Source organism: Telopea speciosissima, chromosome 1 (genome assembly GCF_018873765.1).
Source record: "Telopea speciosissima isolate NSW1024214 ecotype Mountain lineage chromosome 1, Tspe_v1, whole genome shotgun sequence".
Taxonomy (NCBI): Eukaryota; Viridiplantae; Streptophyta; class Magnoliopsida; order Proteales; family Proteaceae; genus Telopea; species Telopea speciosissima.
Window position 1 is genome coordinate 87,788,673 of NC_057916.1, and position 23,232 is coordinate 87,811,904.

Sequence of the window (23,232 nt, forward strand, 5' to 3'; positions counted from 1 at the left end):
CCATATCAAGTCTCTTACTATGGCGTTACAAGAAATGCAATAGAAATCTAATGAACCCGTGTCTCAATTTCTAGAACAGGCTAAATCTATTACGGCTGAGTTGAATGCTGCTGGTCACACACTTTGACCCATCACTTTCAATCTACACATTTATAAGGGACTTAAGCCTGAGTTTCAGGCTATGGTCTCATCTCTGTTGACAAGGACTGATACAATATCATATGATGACCTTTATGCAATGTTGTTAAGCCATGAGTTTCTGCATGGCACCTCTCTCACCAAAGTCACAGTGATCGATTCTACATCCAGTGAATCCTCTCCATCGGCAAACAATGTGCAACGCTCCTCCTCTCCAGGCCCTCACGGCTCACCATCCTCTCAACGTGGTGGTTGTGGTGGTAGGGGAGGCAGGGGCCGTGGTGGTCGCGGTCGAGGTTTTCAGAATGCCCAACCTGGTCATTTTTGGTGTTCTATTTGCCGGTGAACTAATCACTCAACAGATCGGTGTTATTATCGTCAATAGCCTGCATTTGCACCTCCCAATCAACTTTCTTACTCACCCATACCTACAGCCAACTACACCTATCCCACACACACGGTCTATGCAGCCCAACCATCGTCCTACCACCACCCCAACCCACCACTGTTGCCTAACCCATTACCGCCCTCCCCTCTCCCTTGGTACCTTGACACTGGTGCTAGCCATCACGTCACGCCTGATCTACAATCTCTATCGCACTATGATGAGTATAATGGTTAGGATCAATTGCACGTTGGTAATGGTAATGGTTTAACAATCACTCACATTGGTTCTTCTTCACTGCCTTTCAATTCTTCTTGTTTATTTACTTTACAAAATGTTTTGCATGTTCCCTCCATATCTAAATCTCTTCTTTCTGTTTAGAAGTTTAGTTGTGACAATAATGTGTTTTTTGAATTTCACCCTTCTCACTTTCTTGTGAAGGATCAGGTCACCAAGTCAACCCTTCTTTCGGGTCCGAGTAAAGGTGGTCTCTACGAGCTTCGCCTTTCTTTCAGTTCTCCAACTGCTCACCATGTAGTTCGTAGCTCCCTTAATATTTGGCATTGTCGCCTAGGACACCCACATGAGCAACTTCTCCGTCTTATGTTAAAAATAAATAATTTATCATCTCTTTCATCTCGTTTTAATATTTGTAAGGCCTGTCAGTTAGGAAAGGCCAGCCGTTTATCTTTGCCTCCTACGCATCATAAAAGTTTATTTCCATTAGATCTTATTTTTAGTGACGCTTGGGGTCCCTCCCCCACGGTTTCTGTTGATGGACATAGGTTTTATGTGATTTTTGTGGACGATAACACTAAGTTCATTTGGTTTTATGCCTTAGTTCGCAAATCGGATGTTTTTGATGTCTTTCTTAAATTTCAAGCCCTTGTTGAATGATTATTTGATCGCAAAATTAAATATATACAAATTGATTGAGGTGGAGAATATAGGACTTTACCGGCTTATTTTTCAAAAATTGGAATTTCTCATCGTATTTCTGCCCCCACATACTCATGAGCAGCAGGGTTCTATTGAACGATGTCATAGACACATCGTTGAGACAGGACTCTCCCTCTTAGCTCATGGGTCAGTTCCTAAAACCTACTGGCATTTTGCGTTTGACACAGCTATTTACTTGATTAATCGAATGCCTACATCGGTCTCTCTTGGGACTTCTCCTTGTCAACTAGTTTTTCATCGCAGTCCTGATTACTCCTTTCTTATGGTTTTTGGCTGCCTTTGTTTCTCGTATTTGTGACCATTTAATCAATATAAGATGGATTATCTCTCTTCTTCATGTGTGTTCCTAAGCTACAGTCCCTCTCATTTCGGGTATCGCTATCTCAATCTTTCCCCAAAACGCATTGTCATTGCACAGCATGTTCGTTTTGATGAGGAGTCTTTTCCTTTCTCCACATCTATTTTAGGACCACCACCTTCCACAAGCATTGACTCTTCTCCATGGGCTCCTGCCCCTCTTCGGGTTTCTTCAATTCCAATGACCACACCATTACCAGCGGTGCAATATCAGGCACCACCATCACCAGTGGGGGGTACCACCCCTACCATCGGTTCACCTTTGGCTACAACTCCACCAGCCGAACCCAGCCCACACCCTATAGTACCACCTCTAGAAGGTCCTTCCCAAGACTCACCACCTCTTAAAACCCGTCCCCTCCATGAACTATACCCACCCAACACCATACCCCAGTCGACTGCCACCCAGCCGTCCCAACAACCTGTGCGCCAAACCATGAACCTGCGGCCCAGGCCCCATGCTTTAAATGCAGTAACTGTTGCTTCTGAACCGACTTATTTTTCGCAGGAAAATAAAATACCAGAATGGCAAGGTGTGATGACGGAGGAATTTAATGCTCTTATTCGGAACGGGACGTGGTCTCTTGTTCCAAAGACACCCAATATGAATGTTATTGGTTGCAAATGGGTGTATTGAATCAAAAGGAAAGACGATGGGTCACTTGAGCGCTACAAAGCGCGGTTGGTTGCAAAAGGGTTTCATCAGCAACACGGGCTTGATTATGGTGAGACCTTCAGCCCAGTCATCAAGCCCACTACGATCCATCTGGTCCTCTCCATAATCGTGTCCCAAGGCTGGTCCATCAAACAACTTGATGTCAGTAATGCATTTTTGAATGGAGTTTTATCTAAGGAAGTCTACATGACTCAGCCTCCGGAGTTTGTTGATACATCTCACCCCAATTCGGTCTGCAAATTGCATAAGGCGCTGTATGGATTGAAACAGGCACCCCGGGCTTGGTTTGCCCGCTTGTCTGCCTTTCTTAGTACTCTTGGTTTTCATGGGTCCAAGACAGATACCTCCCTTTTTATTCGCCACACAGGTGGTCACGCCTGCTATATTCTGATTTATGTCGATGACATTATTATCACAGGCAGTGACACCGCTATGATTACTTCCATCATGCATCAGCTTTCTGGAGAGTTTTCAATCAAGGATCTTGGCCCCTTACACTTTTTCCTGGGTATTGAGGTGGTTAATCATTCTCGTGGAAGCATCTTGACCCAATCTCGGTATATTTCTGATTTATTGAAATGCATAGGAATAGTTGATTGCAAATCGGTCAAGACACCTATGGCCAGTACAGCTAAGCCATCAGATTCAGGGGGTGCTCTTATGTCTGACCCTACTAAATATCGGTCAGTTGTTGGAGCTCTGCAATATGTGATACTCACTCAGCCCGATGTCAGTTTCTCAGTCAATAGGGCTTGTCAGTATATGCACACTCCAACAGAGGATCACTGGCAGCTTGTTAAAAGGATCCTTCGTTATCTACGCAACACATAGTCTCATGGACTTCTCATTGAGCGTTCTCCAATCCGCTCTCTTCAGGCCTTCTCCGATGCTGATTGGGCCGGTGACAGTGCAAATTGCAAGTCCACAGGAGGATTTTCTATTTTCCTTGGGCCCAACCTGATTTCCTGGACCTCCAGAACATAAAGAACTGTGGCAAGTTCAAGCACAAAGGCAGAGTACAAGGCCCTGGCAGATGCGTCGGCCGAGCTTGTGTGGTTGGAGTCTATAATGCGTGAACTTGGTTATCCGTTGGCTGGCCCGCTGATCCTGTGGTGCGACAATATTTGTGCCACCTATTTGTCTGCCAATCCTGTATTTCATGCGTGTACCAAGCATGTGGAAATCGATTTCCACTTTATGCGTGATCGTGTCTCAAAGAGGCAACTGCAAGTCCAGTTCATCTCGACCCATGATCAGCTAGCAGATACACTGACAAAGCCACTTGCTTCAACGCGCTTCACTTTCTTGCGGGACAAGCTGAAGATTCGGCCCACCAATTCTCTACCTTGAGGGGGTGTATTGAGAGATATCGACTGATATCCCTTCCTTTCATAGTTATCCACATGTGATCATAGAATCTTACCTTATGAAACACAATCCATCTGCATAGGGTAACACAATATTTGATTGTAATTGTATTGTAACCCATTCCTAGTTTAGGACAGCTAGGATCTCATCCGTTGTATTGTGTATATATACACTCTCCATTGAGAGAAACCAAATCAAGGAAATACATTAAAAATATTAGTGATGACTTGCTATTGTACGAACGTGAGGCAGATGCAATATTATTAACAAATTCTTCTAACAATATGGCCGACAGAAGCTAAACTTAGATCAAGTGGCACTCGTAAGATTTGTTGGGACTGAAATTGTGATGATTCCATATATTTCACTTCAATTGATTACAATGTTAATAAACATATGGGGGAATGCAGGGCCACGTGCAAGCGACAATCAATGAGAGTGTGCATACTGGCATCTTGGGGCGAGATTTCCACTTTTCATAGGGAGTGTGTTAGTCATTTTGCCCCATTATGTCTGGGCGTGGCCTGTGCCCCCCTTCCCCCCGACACACACACACAGAACATTTTTTGAAAGGTAACAAAGTTGATTGACTCGATCTTTGCACAAGGAAAGAAGATAAATCTAATTGAAATAATAATGGAAACAGAGGATTGATTGAGCCTAGCCATATTACATATGAAGAATGTCATGTAAGCCAAGGCTAGCGTTCAAGAAAGGATACTCGATTGATACGCCCCCTCAAGTAGAATATTGAACACTTCGAATTTTTAGCTTCTCTCAAAAATTAGAACCGGACCATTTAAAGGCTTTTGGTGAGGATTAGGCGAGCTGGTCCTTTGTAAAAATGAACTGTACTTGAATATGACATTTGACAAACTTGTCACGCACAAAGTGGAAGTCAATTTTCATATATTTGGTAGGAGCATGAAAAACTAGGTTGGCTGAGAGGTAGGTAGCACTTATGTTGTCACCCCATAAGGTGGGTGAATGTTGTATAGGAATACCCAGTTCACCAAAGACGAAGTCAAATCTACTTTGCATAGGCATCGGCGAGGGCTTTGTACTCTAACTTTGTAGAGAACTGTGCCACAATCTTCTGCTTTTTGGATTGCCAAGATATAAGGTTAGAGCCAAGATAAATGGCATAGCCACAGGTGGACTTTTGATCATCGTTGTCCCTTGCCCAATCAGCATCAATAAAATGCCTGAAGATCAATGGAAGTTGGCTTGGAAATAAGAAGACCGTAATCTTTGGTAAGTTTGAGATAGCGCAGGATGCGCTTGATAAGAGACCAATGATCTTCAGAGGGGTTGTGCATGTATTGGTAGGTGCTATTGATGGCAAGCGCAACATCAAGCCCGTAATCTTTGCTAAGTTTGATCATTGCTTGATGAAGTCTGATTTGAGGCCCGGTCAAATTGATCCCTTCGGCAGGGGTCGTATTAGCAATGTTTTTGTCGCACGTATCTGTCGTTGTCGATGAACCGATCACCAAGAGAAAGTTCAGTTATTTTTTTGTGACGAACAATTATTTAGTTTATCGGAATCATAAAATCATAAGAAGAATAGGACTTTCTTTGGTGACAAAAAACGATGTATTGTCGAGCGCCCACATAGACCTGTACATGATCTGGTTGAAGGGGATCACATACCTTGGGGATTGGGCCATGTATACCTCTTCACTCAGTACATCATGAAGGAACGCATTGCAAACATCTAATTGACGTATAGCCCAACCTTTGGAAATAGCAAGAGACAATATAATACAGATGGTAATTGGATTTACATTAGGGTTGAATGTCTCATTATAACCTAGGCCATGCTCTTGGTGAAAACCTTTGGCGACAAGTCAGGCTTTGCACCATTCCAAAGAACCATCTGCTTTCTGTTTTATTCTGTAGACCCATTTGTATCACATAACATTCATTAAAAAAAGAGTGTGGGACCAAGGACCAAGTATCATTGCACAAGAGAGCATTAAATTCTTCAGACATAGTTGTCCGCCACTCAAGAACCTTGTACACCTTTGAAAAACAAGTGGGTTCAATTAGGGAGAGGGGAAGGGAAACAATAGTGTTAGCACGAGGGGGGGGGGGGGAACCAAAGGGTTGGTGTCACTGCACAAGGTCAAAGGATGAGTGTGGATGGGGGGGAAGCAGGGGGTTGTGGATCAGTGGGTAAACCCAATTTTACGATGAAATTGCCTTTCAATCATAACCAACAACAGGAAAATTTGAAAAAACTTAAGATTTCTGCTTTAAGGAAGAAAATACGAAGCGAAAGAAACGTTGACCCTTGAGGTAAGGACCTATTTGTGTCTTTCAATTAATATAGTAGCGAAGAATTAAAAAAATAATAATAATAATTCACCTTGAAACAAAGAAACCCAAAAAAAAAAAAAAAATATTAGATCTGTATGGATTGACAAAGACCTCATGAAATTGGAGGACAGTTTAATTGAGAGGAATGTTGAACAGAGGGCCCTGTACTGGGAGGGGGAGAGGTGAGCCAAGAGGGGCGATAGCCATGGTGGAGGTTGCCGGTTGGGAGAGGAGAGAAGAATCAGCCAAGGAATCGGACATAGAGGGAACGAGGATTGAGAAAGAGGAAGAAGAAACTTAGTAGAGGGCTGTTAGCCTAGTGGCTCTTGATACCATGTCGAGACTGAAATTATGATTCCATAATACTCGTTCACCTCAACTGATTACAATGTTTGTAAAACATAAATAGAGGGATTGAGATCCTTAGAGACTGGAAATTCAATCTTGACACAAAGAAATGTGTCAAAGCTGATTGATTCAATCTTTGCACAATGAAAGAAGATAAAACCGATTGAAATAATAATGGAAAGAGATCGAGGTGATTGATTGAGACCTGCAGCCATATAACATGTGAAGAATGTGATATGCCAGCCAAGGCCAGCTAGCGCGCAAGAAAGGATACTCGGATCGATCGGTTGATAAGCCTACTTATAAGAAGTGGATCAAACTTCAAAGTAGTCAGTCTTAGCAGCCATTGTAGTTGGTAATTAAGGAAAGAGAGCGCTTGAAGATCGATGTGCTCAGTCACATACATTTGTTTAGACTTGGTAAATTTACTTACACTTAATTAATAAATTCAACTTACTCTTTGATGCATATATATATATATATATATATATATATACCTCTTTCGATCCATCTATATATGTACGTAGTATGTACTACGTACATACACAACCCCATGGTAGTTTTTGATTTTATGATCAATACCTTGTTTTACTTACTATTTTGCATTCTCGGTTTAGACTAAAACTCAACAAGTGATGAGTAGATCTTTCGATCCATTATATTCATTCAAGCGCAAACTTGACATGTTGATAAGGTACGGTTTACCATGCATGTTTATCCATCAAGTATTCATATTGTGGGGATTGATGTCTTGTATTCAGTAGATTGGGTTTGTGGGCTGCCTTCGAAGGGCCCGTAGGGTTTATATGGGATAATTCAGAAAGTTTGTTTATCTTTGTTCCCTTACAAATTGTTGCAATGGGGTTATTAGGGTTACTGAAATTTCTTTGTAAGCACAAAGTGGCATGATGAAGAATGTGTAACCCTTTCTCTGTTGTTAATGAAATTGCTCTCATCTCTCCTTCGTCGTATGCACTTTATTGAGCAACGTAAATCTTTATGTTGCCATTGTGTGTGGTTGTTTCTTCTTTCTTTTTATTGTGTTTTCTGAATCATGAATAGGTTTCGGTTTCCACACACAGCTTGTATGGAAAATAACTACTGTCAAATGAAAGTCTTGACTGACCAATAAATTGGATAAATGGGCCCAAGTAAAGACCCAAGTTCTACAGCCCAAACCATGAGATAAAGGAACAGATCCATCATCATCATCTTCTCATTACCTTAACTGCTAACACTATTTTAGAAAATGAAATCATAATCTTATATTTTCAAAACAGAAACCAAGCAAAAAATTTCACAAGGATAAAACCAAAAAAAAAAAAAAGAGAAGTTTTATTTATCATTCTAACTCTCATTTTCCAATGTCATAGCTGCAATTATTAAGAAATAATAATTATAATAACAAATACTTGTTAGGAACTAGGGTAGAACTCATCCTCAAAAGCTAGCCATTAAGGAGAGGGTGCCGAAGTACCTATAAGTTTTCACATTGGCTATTCACTTTCGCTCGCATGGAACCTCAACAATCTCCCTCTCCATGCGGAGGCATACATGGGAACCGAGAACTTCCCTGAGGGATTTTCTCCATCCTTAGAAGCACACCGGAGTCACCACGTCTCAGCTCTAATACCACTTGTTGGGGAAATGGGTAGAACTCATCCTCAAAAGCTAACCATTGAGGAGAGGTTGTCCAAGTACCTATAAGTCTCCACATCGGCTATTTACTTTCGATGTGGGATTATTGCTCTCGCGTGGAACCCCAACAATACTTACACAACAATGATATTTCTTTTCATATTAAAATTCTGGAATTGCTCTGAACATTGTAGAAAGACTATAAGAACAGAGTGTTGAAACAGGATTTAATTCTCAAAAAAAAAAATAGAAAAAAAGTTTGCCGTCGCCTGGTCTCACGTAGAGTCCAGGGGGATTGTGTTTTAAAAGGACTGCCATCCTTTTCTGACCAGTAAAGAGGGAAGTGGTTCCATAAAAACCAATGAAGTTCACTCAAAAGTTCCTTGTAGGATCCGTTGGTTTAAGGGAGAATTTCGTAATGATCATGATGGTCACGAATTTACCTAAATTTCTTATCATATTTGGTATTGATAGATATTTTTCAAATCTAAGGGGATATGATTATCGACAAAAAAAAATAAATGTGCCAAACTTTCAAGTCGAAATGAATTCCCATGAATAGCATTGGCCGTGTTTATTATTCTCATCGCATCTTGACATGTTCCATCTGGTGTGGAAAATGAGGAAGACGAAGGAAGCATCTTCCAATGTACGAGAATCTGGGGGAGAAGGAAGAAGATGAACAGGGAAATGGAGTTCATCGTGGGCTTCTTTTGGTGTTGGGCCTGGGGCCTTGGGCCTTGGGGAGTCGTCTATTATTGGCAGAGGAAAAGGGCGATTGATTCGATCAATCCGACCGCATGGATTGTTTAATTACTCTTTTCTTTCTTTTATGTGCACAACAAACTATAAAGGGTAAAAAAGAAAAAGAAAAAAGATCGAGCGAATAAAGTAATGAATCTGATGCTGCCATTCACTTTAGACATGAACATTATTAAGGAAGGTATTAGATAGATATATATATATATATATATATATATATATATATATATATATATATGCTTTACTTTACTACTCCATTGTGCATCAAGAGACCACTAACAGATTAGACAAGGTTGTCAGTGAGAGGGCATACTTTCTTCCATTCCTTCTCTAATCAAGTAAGCCAACTAGTAGATGATCAGAAGCCAAATTATATTGGTTTAGCCATGTTTGAGCCCATTAGATTTTCAATATTTTGAATATTCTAGGAAGGACCGAGTTTTTCCTTCAATCCTTTAACCGCGGCCTTCGGATGGACGGGTGGGGGTATTATTGAGAATGTTTAATAACCTTAGGATGGTGGCTGAAAGGAAAAGTTTCCCCTTCTTCAAAGAAAGGCGTCCTTTGGTTTATGTGTTTGTTTGTCAAGTGGAAGAACAAGAAAATAAATAAATAAATATATATATATATATATATATATATATATATACAGGGAGAAAGAACGCCATCTAGTCGCACCAAACATGTCTTCTCTGCATCTTGACACAGAGGTGCGTGAAATGACCGCCACACCCCTGATCATTTCCAAGGTTCCAAGGGAGTGCAGTGGTCATTTTGTGCACCCTGGCCAGTGTCAAGGCACAGGGGTGATATTCTCATATATATGACTCATTGAGGTGTCAAGTTATTTATGACTTTACTTTTCTACCCTCAAACCCATTATACAAACTTTATTAAGCGAAGAGATAAAACTGTATTTTTATGTTGGGAAAAAGTTTTTTGGGTCACTGGGGCAGGGTTCGATGACACCTTTGTATCTTTCTCTTTCTCACATGAAATGACCTAGGTACCTTCCAATCTACAATACTATTTTACCGCACCTCATTGTCGTGTTACTCTATACCGCTTACTCAGAGAACCCTCTCCCTTGTACCATTTTTCCCCTTCTTCTCTTCTCTCACAACCTTATTACCATTTCACTGTGTAAACCTGTAATTCCAATCATATTCACTCTCATCTTATTAATCCACAATGAACATTAACAACCTTAATGAGGATGGTAATAAACAACTTTTGCAACATCGAAAATCGATACGAGAGAGATGATTTCTGCAAACCTTCCTCTTTGCAATGGAAATTTCCTCCATTTACACAAGAGTTCATCCATACTGGAAGGGAGATTTAGATTTTAGGTTTAAAGTTTAGTGATTTAGGTTTTCTTATTAAGGTAAGATTTCAAGTCACTGGACAAGATCACAGTTCATAATTCATGGAGATTTTGGTGACTTCGCTGATTTTGGTAAGAGTTCACCATTCATGATTCTTTGTTTAAGCCTCAAGGGTTTAACCAAATGATGTTATTTGGCTAATGGGACTTAATCTAGTGTTTTTTTTTGTGTTTTTTTTTTTCTTTGAATACTCGATCTAGTGTATGAGTGTTAGATTGGGGTAGACTATTATAGATAAGTTAAAGAATTTGATTTAATGTTCCATCAATTTTGGAGCTTTTGGTTTATCGGTCAAGTACCTAATATTTGGTATTAAAGCTAGATACCACATCACGGATTCAAGTCACGAAAAAGATTATTTGGAGTTTAGCCCTTAGGTTGGGCCAACCTAGTATGGGATAAATTAAAGGACTTGATTTAACACATTTCATCATGTGAGGAGAGGCAACAATCACATGTCTTATTTTCACCATTTACACACAGAAAGAGAGAGAGAGAGAGAGGGATATTAATGAATGAAAGGGATCGAGAAGGAACATCCCATTTGATAACCACTACAGCACAGCACAGCAACATGCATGGTTATTGAGCTGATGATTCCCTATTTCTTTTTTGGTAATCTACCCTTCCCTCATACATACATACTTCATCGATCTACGGGGATTAATAGGAGGTACGGTCCATCCAGAGAGAAGCAGAAAGAAATTTGCAAGTTTGTAATATACAAATTGAAAAAAAGGTATCAGAGGCCATATCTCAGAAGGCCCAGGGCATGCAAGAACTACAGTACTGTCTGTGTATATATATAAAGAAGCAAGCAGAGATCATCAATTAAAAAAGGAAGAAAATTAAGAGAGCGACGAGCTTACGTTATCATCATCATCATCATCATCATCATCAGATCATATATCAACGATGCAATCGGGAGATCCAAGCAGAGGCACCTGACCCACAAAGCCCTTCTTCAGACCCACCAGCATATCGCATTTCACATAAACTCCGTAATGTCCACTCCTGAAGGGCCCAGCCTTCCACCTCAACCTCCCCAACACCACCAACCTCAGACCCACAACCCCATACGCCTCGTCCATCACCAGTCCATTCTCTACCTCCATCGACACCGGCACTGCCCCTCCTCCCAATATCGGTGACAGTGCTACCGTGCTGTGCCGCTCGTGAAACAACGGCGGCAACACGGTCGGGAGCGTGATCTCCTGGTTCCGGTAGGAGACGAAGGCCGAGAGACGGTCGTAGTAAATGGATACCCGGCGATTTGGGTTGCGAGTGACGATGGTGAACTGCATGGTGGTGGAGATGATGGGTGGAGAGGTGGTGTTGAGGTCGTAGATGGCCGCACCCACCACTGTGAATCGAGGCTTGTGGGGACGATACACTACCCACACTATCAGAACTGTCACTCCCGCAAGTAATAAAACCACCGACATCGACGTCCACACTAGGCGTCGCAAGTTGTTTGGTGCGTTAAAACCCATGCTGCTCTTCTTCCCTTGCATCATTTGCCTTTCACCGCCCGCCGGCCTTTTGGGCTCTGCTTCTTCTTCATCGATCTCTATGTATATGTAATTTGTGGATTGCTGCAAGGTTTTTATAGACTTAAAGTTTCTCTATAGAGAAAGAGAGGATAGATCCCTAAGTACTACTAGTGAGTGATGAAAAAGAGAACATTGGGACCGAGAGAGAGAGAGGCGAAGTGGGAGGAGGAGGAGATCGAAGGAGAAGAATATATGGGACTGTTCTGTAGGTGGGTAGGAAAAAGAAGTAAAGGATTAAGAAAAGATTAGATAAAAGGGCCGCCCGGGAAAAAAGGGGTACTGAAAAAGAGGCAACCAATCAGCCTCTATCTTCTTCTTCTTCATCTAAAGTGATTCAGAGGTTAAAGATTAAAGTGGTTTCGCTCTCTTGTTTTCTTATTCATTACCCAACTTAATAACTCAAAATACATCCTCTTCTGATGAATGTCCCTTGGAGTTATATTCTTTTCTCCTTTAAAAATCTTGCAATCCCACTCACCTCGGGAAAGAAACTCAACCTATACTCCAACCGGAAAATAATCCTCTCTCTCTCTCTCTCTCAAAAATCAAATCAAACGATCCAAAAACAAAGCCTTTAAAAAGAAAAGAAAAGACAAGCACCGGAAAAGAAGGGCGGCACCTTCTAAAGCTCACACTTAAATAATTAAATGTTAGTAGTCATAATTTGCTACTTCTTTTACCTTTTTCTGCCTTTTTTTTTTTTTTTTTTTTTTTTGTTTGGTTGCCAATTTCTTATTATAATGCTTTAATCTCGATCATCCCTTAACTTTTGGAAATGATAATTCATAATATCAAAAACTACAGTGGCAGCTTTGGTGCAATTTGGCAAACCCAGTTGTATGTCCGTCGCCACTCCACAACTCTCTACGCTATATAATGCATTAATTAGTACTAGTGTACTACTACTGCTATATTATCTTAGGAACTAGAAAAAAAAATAACAAAAAAAACACACCTTAAAAAGTAGTCTATTTGCATAACACCAGTGTGACTGACTTAGATGACACCCATAAGCAAGGGCTAGCGGTGGAATTATCAGTGCTGCCTAATAAATGCATGTTATTGAAAGAGGTGACATTAAAATTAAACACCTCAACAATCCAATTAAATGGGGAAAAGAACACATGATTCCAACGCTCAGTCAGCTAGAGCATTTGAAAGTACGCCCCTTGTCCGAACACACTGTTCGGGTGGGGTGAGGTCGTCATTTTCGTCCTCCCCATGAGAGAAACCTACAAACTTGACCGGGCAGGGAACCTGAGAGGAGAAAAATTGTCAGTACTATCTTGTTTATGTGAAATGAAAAAAATCACATCTATGTTGATGCCCCTGCATGCATGCACTCTCATTTGTCCACACACTGGTGCAGCTACTACACGATTATACAACGATCTTCTGCCCTAAATTAATCATAAGATAGAAGAAGAATAAAAATCCCGTACACCCAAATTTTCATCGTCTCAAATGCGTTGCCAATGCACTACACTTAAGAATCCAACCAACACTTGAGGATAAAAAGACGTCATTGCCTATGTTTTTACGATTGAATTCTTAAGTGTTAATGGACCACACTTGAGAAGATGAAAATCCGTACAACCCCCTTCCTTAATTATTGATTTTGGATTCAAACTCGATTTCAACCGATCCACTCTGTTATATTTTCACAAACATTAATTGTGCATTCTGGGGATCCTTCCTTTCTTAATTTTCAATTTCACTAGTTAAGGAACAAAGTCATGAACTACTGAAACACTTAGTGGCAGGAGATCTGATATGCATTATGCATGTGCAGACCACAACATGCATGCATGCATGCATGCCGGAATTGCCAAGCTTCCAATAGGTTTCCTTCATTCTTTATCCTTTGTTTTTTGGGTTTTACAGATGGGGATGGGAAGGATAGTTGCATGTAAACGTAGCTGTACGTGTTCGACCCTTTGATTTTCCTTACGAGGAAACCATCTATTTTCTCGGTTCAATTGCGTTTTAAACCCAGAAGCTATGCGGATCTGGCTCTCCTCCAGCCGTGGTGGGAGCTGGAGGATCCCGCCCTGGCAAAACAGGGGCGGGGGTTTGGTCAGTTTACAGGAGGTGGCACGTCTGTGAAATGATCCAAAAAACTCTCTTTTGGCTGGACTGAATCCTCCAACTCCTGCCATGGTCGGAGGAGAGTTGAATTGAACAATACCTATCCAACACATCCATTATATCCAACACTCACAAGTTATATTAATACAACAGAGCTCGGCCTAGGTACATGGATAGATCCATATATAATTCTTTTTCTGTGTTTAGTCCAGAACGTATTCTAAAACCCAATTCTTTTATATTTTCTCATCTCAGAATAAGTTCTAGACCTGGAACCCTACCTAACACAACTCCAGTTTCAGTCTTAAATATAGAAAGGGGTTTGTTGGTCGGTAGACCATGGAAATTCATGGTTAAAATATGAAGAAAACAAAAGAGAAGGTATTTTCACAATTCATACAGTAGGGGGCAGATTTTATTCCATTTGAATGGTCTAGTGCTCCAAACCGCGGTGTGTGTTAGATGATTGGTGAAGCAGGAAACTTTCTTCTATAGAACTTAAAAAATTAGACTGAGTTTTCTTCATCAGCTGTCGAGCGAGCGAATCCCTTGATCACCAATCTGATGATACTAGAGAAAGATATTTTTGACCTTAAACAATAGAGATGGGAGTTTATAATTACACATGACAAGTCATGAAGGGATTCTTCCTTCTCCCCTCCCGGGTGATAGATATATAGAGTCCTACTTAGCCTAGCCAAATCAGCCAAACTAACTAGAAAATTGGGATGAGTGAATTTTTAGTTTGTATTTTACACAATGAAGTTAAAAAACCTCTTCTTATTTTTGGCTTTGTCTGACGCTAATCGGTTTTGATTGATGTTGATGTTTTTCGGTCAGTCTCTTGAAGAGATATATCCCTTGAAAAGTCCTGTTATTGACTGAGCACAACTCGAACATTGCCCAGTAAATGAGTACAACGACTATAGAGATGTTTTATCTTAGAGGCCGATTCACAAGAGCTCGTATTACACCATAGGAGGTGTCTACAATCTTAAGGAAAGTATCCGTTGTCATGACTCAACCTCATCGATTCCTTAAGTTTGACTATATATTTGCAGGTTTAGGATGCGATGTAATTGCTTGATAAAATCACTGTATTTGATCTTGGTTTGTGTAGAAATCAGATAGATAATCTAAACCCCTTATTACATGTATTTTCATGAATAATTTGGATGACATATTTGCAACATTTAGATCAAAGTTCACACCAATCCCAATCCACATTCTCATGGGGGGACCTTCTCTAACTCATTTCTGGGCTGGCCTTGAAAAAAGATAGCAAGGTCTATTCACATGTTTTATCAGTTCTTCTTAGCTTCTGACATGTGTGTTACACCTTCAAATAAGTTGGAAATAGAGGTCTGCATAGTGCACTCTCAGATTGGAATCTATTCATTTCAATTTTTTTACCTGACGCAAATGCAACTCCCTCCCCCCACCTTCGACGGTCTGAAAAAGATCCTGTGCATTCGGGCAGTCGGGCTGCATGTGCAACGCCAGGCTCAAGGCGACGCATTTTGACCACCTTACCTCTGCTCGGACAAGAAGCTTGGGCAGGGGTAAGGTGATCAAAATGCACTACCTTGAGTCTGGCGCTGCAGATGCAGCCCGGCTACCCATATGCACAGGATCCAGCTCCCCGACGGCCCCCTTCCTTTTCCCCAATCCCAGTGTAACGCGTTTTTGCGCTGATATCATTATGCCCAACTTTCTTTATAAAAATCGCTTGGAATTGAAAATTCTTAGTAAATCAATAGAACTTTGAGGAAGGAATTGGAAAAATAGCTGCCGACATAGAGATAAACTTTGACCCGTCAAAGTTTGCGAAATGCGAAGGTGGAGGACGTGGCTATGAAGGTTTATTATACGTGGACGATAGTGATTAAGACACGTGCATATTTTTTTACGGCCTTTTTAGGGAGTCTTACGTGTCTACACGCACACTTTGCTTTCACGAACCAAAAGTTTGGCCCTTTTGCGGGGGACCTCTTTCTCCGGGGAAATGCAAAAGTCCCCCAACGCCACGCATAATGCGATGACGAATCAGATAAAGATTGCAGCCACAAAGTGGGCCCATCTGTGTATTGTTATGGGACCTACACCACCCTCTTGTGGACTGTGAAGGCGCTGTTCCTAATCTCTGATGGGATCGGCCGATACTGACTGAATCGGATCGGTATCGACCGAGACAATCCAATACATAAACAAGGGTAAAAAGGTAATAAATGCTGTTTTTACACAAAAAGAAAGACTGTGTCTCATTTGGCACGATTCTGAATGATACGGGAGGTAAGTAGGGGAGTCAGGTCCACTCTTAAGTTGGATCCAGCTTTATTGAGGCTCCTCTGTACCACTCAACACCGAATCACTTTATTATATGAAACTTCTATTATGAGAATAAGAAAAGATAATGTCATCAATCCTTCCTGGCCATTGAAATGTATGAAAGAATCTCTAGATTGGCAACATTAAAATTTTTAAAACTCTAATATGTCATACATATGAGTATATTGTTGGCTAAACAACGGTTCAGGAATCAAACCATGGTTCCCTAGGGAGACTAAGATATTTATCTTTAAGGTTTTGCACGTCCTGGGTTAGCCCATGGTGTCTCATGAGTGCCCCATTTTAATTTTAGGGTTTCCCATTGTCGCCCATGGGAACCCTGGTGTATCCCTATTAGGGTTTCTCCTTCCCTATTGCATTCCATAAAATTAATTATCACAATAGGGATGGAGAAACTCGTCTCTAGTCCATCACATGGCAAGAGGGATCCATCCCATACTCGAATGCGCGCATGAAAAATAATCGATTCGAGTTTCTTTCGCATCCCATAAATATTAATAATCAATGAATGTAAGGAATTAATAAAGAATCGCTAACCTGGTGAGCCTCAAGTGTTGCTTCCTCCAATAGACAGTGGTTCTTCCTCCAATGAGCGCTCCAAGCAAACAGATCCGAACCTCCAATGGTGCTACCAATGTTCTACACGCCAATCCCGTAGATGCCCTCAAACTCCTCAAGACAGATCTAGGGTTTCACAAACCCTAACTCTCAAACACAGGTGAGAGAAGCAAGAAGAAGAAGAGAGATCACAAGAGGGAGAAAGAGAAACCAAAAACGCAGGAGAAAGAGTGTCTGCTCCAAAAACGTGGAGAGCTCCTCTTCTATGTATTTTTGGTCCCCTATTTATAATAATAGGGTTTAATTAAATCCTAGATAGATTTAATAGAGCCCTAGTGAGAGTCGACTCTCTCTCTCGCATCCAGCGTTCTGTTTAAATTCAAAGTCTTCTACAAGGTGAAGAAGCGAATCCAATAGGAAAGTATTAATTAGATTCTTTATTTAATTATTAATGGATAATTACAATTAGCACCAAATCCATTAATTAAATAAAGAGTCAATTAAATTAGCAAATTCCAAATAACTCCCTATATGATAACAATTTATCATATACAACCCCCCCACTAATCAACACCATCATTATGGAATCTAGGGCATGTACATATGTATCGCCAAACCCCAATCCATAGTACATGTCCATATAAGAGCGTCTCGTGCATCCGATCGGGTCCCTCAAAACTCGATAAAACACTTTATTTGAAATAACTATAAATAATATATCATTTTATGTAAAATAAATTTTGCAAAACCATTTCCAAAACGGTACTGGATTCAGATTCTGATCCGACCATGCACAGACAGTCTCTATTTTGGTGTTCCCCAATCGGGCAGTGGTGACCGTGTTGGATAACTCCTTCACTTACAAAGTGTTCACGCATTCCCAGAACACCGGCTTTGACTCGCTTGAGTCTCAATCATTGATGAACCAAAGAATGCGATCACACTTTGCAGTGACAGGGTTCCCTCAGGTACAGGGTGTCGGTGACACATGTCTATCCTTTCCTATATCTGGCAATAATACATGAGGGAATCGACAAAGTAGATTCTTCGCCAATGCACACATCAAACATGTGAGCACTCGCATTCGTACCCTGACATCACATGTCTAGACATACCCAATGCGACGACTATATGATAAGGGTGCCCAGCCCAAACCCTAGTCGTGACTACCATTTTAAGTATAACTAACGGACACATAATGCTCAAAAAATTTATATCGCATGTGACAATATTAAACTAAAATGTATAAATGTTCAATACAAAGATAAACCGGATTGAGCCGAACCGAACCGGGTTTGATAGACACACTTGTCCAACATATATGACCCACTTTTTTTTTTTTTTTTTTATTCTATGTTTTTCCAATTAGGGGCGAGAAGGGATCACTCAACAGTAAGGCATTTTTGAATAAAAGGAGTTTAAAGACATTTCAGACATTCACAAATAGAGGGCGAAAGTACTGATTCCAACTGCTGGTCTATTGTGTTACACAAAATTAAAAACCTGTATAGAGTGTGACAGTAAAGATTCCCACTACTTGTATACCATGATCTCAAGTAATTAAACTGGAGAGAATCAACTGAAACCCATGAAACCAAACCAAACCCACCCATGTTCTAGACAGATGTGTGGGGAACAAAAACTAGAGAATATAACCCCAAGAGGTCAGCTCAGTTGACAAAAGACCAACACCTCAAATAGAGGTCATCAGTTTAAACCACCTTGGGCCTGTCCCCATCTCCTATCCACTATCCCCCTCCCCTATTAAAGCTCTCCAATTCCAAAAACAAACTATAGAATATTCAGTCGGCCTCACAGAGAACAAACATGTAGCAGTGCGACAAACAGGAAAACAATAACTTAAATTAACAAATAAATAAGGAAAGTTATCTGTGAGAGAATGCGCTGCGCCATACATGGAATGAAATAACCACCCTGTTGATGCCACCGTGTACGCTCCCATTGGCCCTGTACACATGCAGGGGCCACACTCCCCTACAGAAAACCCTTGCCCATAAATAAAATCAGCAATCCCCTAACTTCTTGTAGAAGTCAGAGACTCTCTCTCTCTCTCTCTCTCTCTCTCTCAATGTATCATCAAATAATTACACTACTATTTACACCAGATGCAAGAAAATTTGCAGTCAAAACAACGGCAGACACATCACTGTGAGAACAAAGCTCTTATCCTTCCCCAGCCTTCCAGCAATCCGAGATCTCTCTCTACATTTGATACATTCCAATTGGTGTGCTTCCAATTTCTTCAACTGATGTGGGGGGAGTATCATCTGAGTGTAAAGCTAAGAAGCAAATATGTCAATTATTAATAATCATTTCCAGCTGAGGGATCATCAAAAAGTGACGCTTGACGAACAAACTGTCCTTTCATACGGGGACGCGACTCAGCAAGTTTTTTCCTGCTTTGGTAACGAACCTGTGTAGGAATAACCAAAATTAAGACATGGAGGTGAGGGCATGCCAGCTAGAACAAATTATGCACATTACACGGTAACCATCTAATTACTCACAATTTGGTCATTCGGCCATTATGGAGCAAATACATTTTCTAGCAAAAAATTCAATTGGGTTTTTCTTCCAGGCTAATCCCACAGTAAACCTTGATACACCCATCCAATGAAATCAATGGTGACTGACACAGGTTATAATTACTAATAATTTTTGTCAACAAGAATGTACCTTTTTCTCATAGCATCTATCTTTCCGTTTCAACCTGAACTTGGTTAGAGCCGCTTCTCTCTGGGTGGAACGATTAGGATCCATCCCTTCAACTCTGTCATGGACAAAGAGGCTTTCACCACTCCTGCTTTCTGCAGTGGCCCTGGCAGCAACAACCGCAGTGGCATTGCCATTGGTTCCATTGCAAACACTCCCACAACCACTGCTGTTAAGGTGGCTTCTAGCACCGTTATATATACTGCTATTTGCACTCTGACCAGTGAGTGGGGAAATCTCTCCTGGATCTTCCAGAGCTTCAACATTAAGTTCCTGCCCGTGCAATGTTTGATTAGTGGAACTGTCAGCATTCTGATCCTGAATGCGACTAACTAGTTCATACTGAATTTCTGGATTGGACTGACGAGACAAATTGAGACAAACAGTGGTGGGTTCTTGATGGCTTCCGGAACTTTGACCCCATAATGGCAGTTGACCAGATTGTGAATAAAACATGTGTGGCAGTACAGTAGCATAGCAGGCAGATAAACCATCTAACCTCATCCCTGTGATGGGAACAGGGACAGGAATGACCCCCCGCTGCTGGCATTGTAGCACTGTTTCAGCTGGGTCAGATTGACCAACTGAAGAAGTTGCACTTTCCTGAAATTTATTTAGACTACCATGTGGAGGAGCATGATCAATATGACCAGGATCCTGATTTGGCATATGTTTGCCAGATTTGCTTGAGCAATCTCTGGGTTCAGTGCAAACATTGGTTGATGTTGGAAGGGGAGACTGAGGTTTCCTGTGATTATACCTGCAGATAGTATTTTCGAATTCAGTACAAATGATGTAGAATATCAGTTGTTCTATTATTTGATCAGGCAACACAAATATGCAGAGAACATCACCCATCAGGATCTTTAAACACAAGAACCATAGGGCACCAAAATGATAAATGACATTCATTTCCATTCTGAGAAGGACAGACCCATCAACATGAGTATGCAAATGGTAACTAATTACCAACACAAATTGCTTCCCATACAAAGCAGAAAAAGCTCCATAGACATGCCAGGTGTAGTGGGACACCATAAAAGAGGGTTCAGAATCAGAGAGATCACTATATTTCCTAAAACCAACTAAAATCATCATGAAAATGCCACCAAAGGTCTCAGCACATGGATTCTGCAAATAGCAGTGTAAACCTCAGGGTTCAAGTGCCTGCAGTTAAAAATGTCAATGTCCTGCCTTCCAAAGTATAGAATCACTCTCCGAATAAGATGCAGATAATGTCATGTCTATATCAAAGGAAGCTACCAAAACCGCATGCTTGCATGCAATAGCATGATAACCAGTTCTTTATGTTGAAAAAATAATATATATGCCAAGAATTATGAGGTAGTTGATGCCCAAAATGTCTTCAAGCAGAACTATCCATGTAGAAAACTTATCACCAAGGGAAAAGTTAATCACAGGGAATTAAAGGTTCTGTTAGCCGAAGTTCTCACTCCATTCCTGGAAAGAAGGTAAACAACTAAGTTGATGTTGTTTGAATCTAGGCTTGATCAGCTCTAATTGGAGCCAGGGAAGACAATGAGCACAAATTAGAGGCAGATGAGAGTAGTGAAATAATGCATGTAATACTATTATTAATAACAAAGGTATGAAAAGCTGCTTTTTGGGGGGTTGATAGAAATTGATTACAATCACTTGGAGTATTGAGGTTCGGTCTTTGGGAGTAGAAAAGAGAGGGGAGAGGGTCAAGATGGATTCGGTCCCAGCCTCCCAGGTCCTGGGTACAACAAGTCCAAGACATTATTACCCGCTGCTGCCACCTTCAAAGACACGAAATGCTTCTATGCCTGATGTATCTGTCCCCTGAATAATGCCCAGTGTGAGTCAGTTTATATATTCAGTTTATGCAGAACGAACCTTCCTCACAATAGTTTCATTGTTTTGATTGCTTCTGAAAGCTTTAAACATTCTTCCAATGGCATCAGTATGGTTAGAAATCAATTTATAATTTAGCTATTAATTCTTCCAATGCAATCAGTAGAGCAGGAAAAATGCCCCTCCAATCCTGAAACAAGAATTTTTTTTCTAAGACATTTTAATATTATAAGCATAAAACCCTCCCCACCCCCCACCCCCAAAAAAAAGGGCAAAAAAGAACTTGTCGGAAAAGTTGGTCCATTCTGACCTGAATCTTTAGAAGGTATGCATCAGTTTATGTTGATGTTAACAGCAATGGTTCACAAATTACAAAAAATAGAATGAAACACACATATCTCACCATGAAAAAGCCGATGCATTTGAATGGTTCAATGTATGTCTTTCATCTGTTCCTTGATTTTCCAAGCCACTCAGATGGGATCTTTCCAGGGAAAGCTCCAATAATGGAGTGCAAACCAACTTATTGTTTGAAGCAGAAAAGGTTTTCATCTCATTAGCTAACACTTCTTTGGGAACAGCATTACACGAATGCCCAGAAGTGCACCTCAGGTGATTATCAAACGCTCCAATGAAGTCAATGGCTTCACTAGGAGGTGCTGCCCTTTCATGATTGTTTTCGTGAGTTGCACTAGTAATAATAGCTTTGTCACTCTGACTCTCTGCTGCAACATCTTCAAAGAGAGTCTTTGTTTTCCCATAAGCATGGTCTTCTCCAGGAACAAATATAGCTGAATCATTAGCTTCATTCGAAGGTGTCACCTCCGATACAGATCTAGTTGATTTCTCTGTAAGAGATTGCCAGTCAGATGCACATTTAAAAGACAGAAGACTAACAATGACCAGCAGCAGGTGAGGGGGGGCAACCCCAAGAGAATGTGCCAAACCTTCATTTTTGTTCACATGTGCAATTGATCCCTGATCCAATCTAGCACATCCTCCATGCTTATGTATTTTCCCATCACTGACAACAGAAGAACTCTGACACATTGGCTGTGAAAAGTCCTGCAGATTTTGCATGCATGCACTCTCAGCCTCCGTGTCTGGCTTTGTACAAGAGCTCTGCCAAGATAGTGATCCAAACAAGAAAATGAGCTAATCTAAACTTGCAGACAACATATACTGAAAAAAATGGAATCTCACTTCAGCAGCCCACCAGTAGCCTTGAACTAAATATGGAATTTCATATCCTGGAAAAGCCATTATTATTTACAACTTGTTGTATTTAGTATCAATTAACCAAACTATAAAATAATTAATTCAGTTAAACCTTGTTGCAAAAGAAATACCTAATCAACTAACACTTATTATTCCTATTAGTTTAGCTTAAGTTAATAGAGGGAAAAAATTATAACAAGTGAATGCAACAAATGTGTTTACAACTACAGGGGCATTATGGGGAATCCAAAAAGCCTATCTTAAAATGGACGAACATTTTGGGATAGTGTAAAGCCTCAAACAAGCCTATCTTTGTGGGAGGGAGTATGATTTAGCAGAAACTTTGTCTTACTGAGCTAGAAGAGTAACAATTAGACTAGTGAACACTTACTTGAGCATCACTTCCTTTTTCGCTGCACATCCCATTTTTCTGTCTGAAAGCAACATAATCACTTGAGTGATTACTAGCAGTGTTGTTTTCAGATATTAATTCAACTTTTCGTTGTGCAAGGCTTCTGTCACCAGCTGACTAATAGGAAAATTTGAATATATCAA

General features: G+C 40.7%; 2 protein-coding genes across 2 annotated transcripts; both read right to left on the reverse strand.

Annotated features, from left to right (window-relative positions):
• Positions 1-11,232: 11,232 nt before the first annotated feature.
• LOC122640181 (NDR1/HIN1-like protein 1) lies at positions 11,233-11,825 on the reverse strand. The gene has a single exon (XM_043833338.1). The coding sequence runs from the start codon at positions 11,785-11,787 to the stop codon at positions 11,245-11,247; it is 543 nt and encodes a 180-aa protein (XP_043689273.1). The 5' UTR covers positions 11,788-11,825; the 3' UTR covers positions 11,233-11,244.
• A 7,165-nt stretch (positions 11,826-18,990) lies between these two features.
• LOC122670592 (two-component response regulator-like PRR95) lies at positions 18,991-23,226 on the reverse strand. The gene is made up of 6 exons (XM_043867538.1): positions 23,069-23,226; positions 22,407-22,581; positions 21,863-22,307; positions 19,588-20,383; positions 19,223-19,324; positions 18,991-19,101 (listed from the first exon to the last, which is right to left on the reverse strand). Exons 1-6 carry the CDS (start codon positions 23,096-23,098, stop codon positions 19,075-19,077), a joined length of 1,575 nt encoding a protein of 524 aa, XP_043723473.1. The 5' UTR covers positions 23,099-23,226; the 3' UTR covers positions 18,991-19,074.
• Between the last annotated feature and the right edge of the window lie 6 nt (positions 23,227-23,232).

Bases quoted from the DNA above. Each gene is read 5' to 3' on its own strand.
- LOC122640181 (XM_043833338.1), bottom strand. From the start codon at position 11,787: ATGTCGGTGGTTTTATTACTTGCGGGAGTGACAGTTCTGATAGTGTGG.
- LOC122670592 (XM_043867538.1), bottom strand. From the start codon at position 23,098: ATGTGCAGCGAAAAAGGAAGTGATGCTCAA. The intron at 20,384-21,862 runs GTGAGATATGTG...TACTATCTGCAG, and splicing joins AATGCATCGGCTTTTTCATG to GTATAATCACAGGAAACCTC. The intron at 19,102-19,222 runs GATTATTAATAA...AGAGAGATCTCG, and splicing joins ATGATCCCTCAGCTGGAAAT to GATTGCTGGAAGGCTGGGGA.